Source organism: Branchiostoma floridae, chromosome 3, assembly GCF_000003815.2.
Source record: "Branchiostoma floridae strain S238N-H82 chromosome 3, Bfl_VNyyK, whole genome shotgun sequence".
Lineage (NCBI taxonomy): Eukaryota > Metazoa > Chordata > Leptocardii > Amphioxiformes > Branchiostomatidae > Branchiostoma > Branchiostoma floridae.
Genome location: NC_049981.1, coordinates 12,229,867 through 12,233,440, shown reverse-complemented (window position 1 = coordinate 12,233,440; position 3,574 = coordinate 12,229,867). Strand labels below are relative to the sequence as shown.

The following is a 3,574-nucleotide window of genomic DNA, read 5'->3' as shown; positions in this document are numbered from 1 at the left end:
ATGATAATATTGTACTAGATGCTGTATTTTGAAAGGTAACGTAACGTAAGAAATCCATATGATTGTGGGCCCAGTAAGCCATCTGGGGTGTGTATTGTTGGATGTGTATTGATGCATTCTGGGAAGGTAGATAGGCACCAATTGGGCGGTACCTAAACCATCTATTTTTTAAGGTAATATTTACTATCAATTCCCCATTGTTTCCACTGCTATCATCACAATGTCTAGGTGGTGCGATACCGGAACACGTCCTGGTTACCAAGCTTCTGGAGAACTACTCTACCGACGCACGACCAGTCCAGAACCCGCTGGACAACATCGTCGTTGAGTTTAACGTGGTCCTGGCACAGATTCTAGATCTGGTAAGGATTGCTCACGTCACTGTACTTACGTTAGTTCATACTCATAACAAAGAAACGTAAAAAAGATTATGATTATAATATTGTAATTATCACATTACCTGTTTATGTTCCTTTTAGGTCAAGGTGTACAGTTTGACAGGCTCATTTTCTTCTTATTCTAACAGAATGCCAAGGAGCAGGTTCTGACATCAAACCTATGGATACGCCAGGTAAAGGGTTTTTCATAAAGATGTATACTATATTTCTTGATGTTTATCTCTTCGTGGTATTTCCCATCAACTATTACTTCAAGAGGAATGTTTCATGATTATGTTCACCACCACGAGAGATAATATTATTTTTGCTATGTTTCTAAAGCTTCTTCCTCTTATTTTTTGTATTCAAAACAAATAAATGGTCCCAAACGACTGTCACCATGGTTATTGGTACAGTAGCAGACACCCTGTGGTGTCCGATTACATTACAAAGCAAGTGGCAGGACAGAGAAATGATGAACAAAGCAAGGAAGACCATATGATTCCCTTGCAATTGCAATTTGGTACATTTCTGGTATTATTCTCTATTATTGATAAACCGTTCCGATTGATTGATTGATTAATTGATCGATTGATTGATTGGTTGATTGATCATTGATATTGGTTAACTGATTCACTCATTCATTTCTCCACAGAGATGGTTTGACCAGGTTCTGACCTGGAAGCCTGAGGAGAATGGCAACATCACTGTGGTGCACATCAACAGCGAGAACATATGGCGGCCGGACACTATCCTATACAACAGGTAATTTATACAGTAAATCAACGACGTCATTCTAGTAAATATCAATCAGTGTGTGGCTGTAAATTCCTATTTGAACACACACACATACACACACACACACACACACACGCACGCACACATATGTATTTAAAATAGTCAAGAACCGCGATGAGATGGGGATACCTGCTAAGTCACGTTTGGGACCCAATCCTTCCCACTGCAGCGCCACCTAGCAGGCAGTTAGAATTAGAAACCGTCAGTATCACCCTTAGGAATGTGGAAGAAAGTCGGCTTGTAAGTTTAGACAAGTTTACTGTTTAATCCTCATGCCCATATTCTATTGTCCAACAGGCTCCACGATGAAGGTTGGTCAGCGACTCCGGACACTAACGCCATCATCCGGTACACGGGCGAAGTGTTCTGGCCATATCCGGTCACCGTGCGCAGCTCTTGCATCCTGGACGTCACCGCCTTCCCCTTCGACGTCCAGAGATGTCCGCTGGAGTTCGGGTCCTGGACCTACAGTGGTGAGAAGATAAACTTGGTGAACATGACGGCAGAAGGTATCACTGAAGAGTTCATAGAAAACGGAGAGTGGATCCTGGGAACGTTTGAAGCAGACAGACACGTACACAGAAACATATCGGGGGAGCCTTTTCCAACCATCGAGTACACCATAGTACTATCGCGCAGGACTCTGTACTACATATATTACGTGGTAGCTCCGAGTCTCCTCCTTTCGCTGCTGGCTCTTTTGGGGTTTTGCCTGCCATCGGATTCCGGGGAAAAGTTGTCACTGAGCATCACAATGCTGTTGGCCCTGGTCGTCTTCATGCAGCTGGTTACAGACAAACTCCCCCCGATATCTACAAGCATACCACTGATAGGTAAGCATTACGAAAATTTACGATGGATTACGACGACAGTGCTAAAATTGTTTGCATAACACGCATAACTGATCGTAGTAATGCTGATTTTTTTACAGATCTGTACCAACAAAAACTAACATGGATAAAGGATGAGTTTACTACATTTGATTTATGGCGATGTTTTTTTGTAATATTGTGTTTCATTTTCATGTTGAAACCTTATTGAAGTCCTGACGTTGAAACCTTATTTTTTTTCAGGAAAATTCTTCGGAGGAATCATTCTTCTTGTCACCCTGTCGTCCGCCATGACCATCTTCGTCCTCAGCTTGCACTACCGCGGCCCGGACATCTACCCCGTTCCACAGTGGGTCCGCACCCTGTTCTTCCTGGGCCCGCCGAAGGCCCCCGCTAAGGTCAAGGTCATCAGCAATGGAGGTGCACACACCGTAAAGATGAACGGCGTTCCAGGAGAGACTACGTCATCGAATCCCGAAGCTCAGACGCTCTCGAGTACTCTCACGAGAATTGAACAAAACATCAACAAGTTCATAGGGGATTACGAGAGGAAGGCGTATAAAAACTCCCTGGAAAAGGAGTGGAAGTTCCTGGCAAAACGGATCGACAGGTGCCTCGTGGTGTTATTCCTGGTCGCTTTGTTCATCATGTCAATCGTCATTTTAGTCGCTGGGTAGAATGGCGATACAGAAAAGCGAGCATACTAGAATTTCTAATCCTCCTAGACTGCATAGCATCGTTTGAAGCTAGCATTCAAGGTGGTATCTCACTGCACTTGCGTCAAGCTTGCGTCACTGCGGGGTTCGTTCACTGCGTCACTGTTTTCTTATTTTCTCCAATTTTTTATACTTTAGATATTGCGTAAAAGTATGACTTTATTAGAAGTCGACAAAATACACAAAAAGTAAGAAAATTCGTTCTTTAACTCTGAAATTCGTGAATCTTTCGAACCCCGCAGTGACGCAAGCGTGACGCTAGTGCAGTGAGATACCACCTTTAGAGAAACTCCATGTTAAATTATTGCATTTCTAAAGCTATTGATATTATAGAAACATATTTGAGTGCTGTACATATATATAGCACCGCCTTTTGCTATGATGACACAGACAGTTTTTTTAAGGTTCCGGGTCGGAGTTCGAATCAGTGGGTTAGTGCGTAGTTGTCACTCTAACGTTTCCCGCCATCGCGTGGTGGTCATTATATATGGCTCAGCAGAGATCGCCTAAATAGATTGCCGATTGTAGATTACCGTACATTTTGGGCGTGGGGCAGTTGGTCGGCCAGGGATGCCTTTTTTTCTATTAGTCAGCTGCAGCGGTGATGTGTTTTTTCGCCTGTTGACACAAATAGCGGCGTTTTTCATGCATTATCATTGGATTTGCGTCATCGGAAAAAAATATTACATGGATTTCTTGTATTTTCATTTTTCAGAGAGAGGAAGCACTAAGCTCTTCCAAAATATAAGCCGTTTCCCGGGGAAAGTTCCAAAAGTGTTAAAATGATATTTTTTGTCCGAAATTTACATTTGTTACAGTTACCATTAAGGCAACAATCAATATTAAGAAGTCC

The 3,574-nt window shown here is 42.7% G+C and overlaps 1 protein-coding gene across 1 annotated transcript in view; it reads left to right on the top strand.

Moving 5' to 3' along the window:
* LOC118411691 overlaps positions 1–2,835 on the top strand; it is a 14,026-nt gene extending 11,191 nt beyond the window's left edge. Inside the window, exons 10-14 of the mRNA XM_035814169.1 lie at positions 229–362; positions 527–571; positions 1,033–1,142; positions 1,473–2,008; positions 2,249–2,835. Coding sequence (XP_035670062.1) covers positions 229–362; positions 527–571; positions 1,033–1,142; positions 1,473–2,008; positions 2,249–2,682 — 1,259 coding nt within the window. The 3' untranslated portion in view covers positions 2,683–2,835. The remainder of the gene's footprint in view (positions 1–228; positions 363–526; positions 572–1,032; positions 1,143–1,472; positions 2,009–2,248) is intronic.
* Positions 2,836–3,574: the final 739 nt, after the last annotated feature.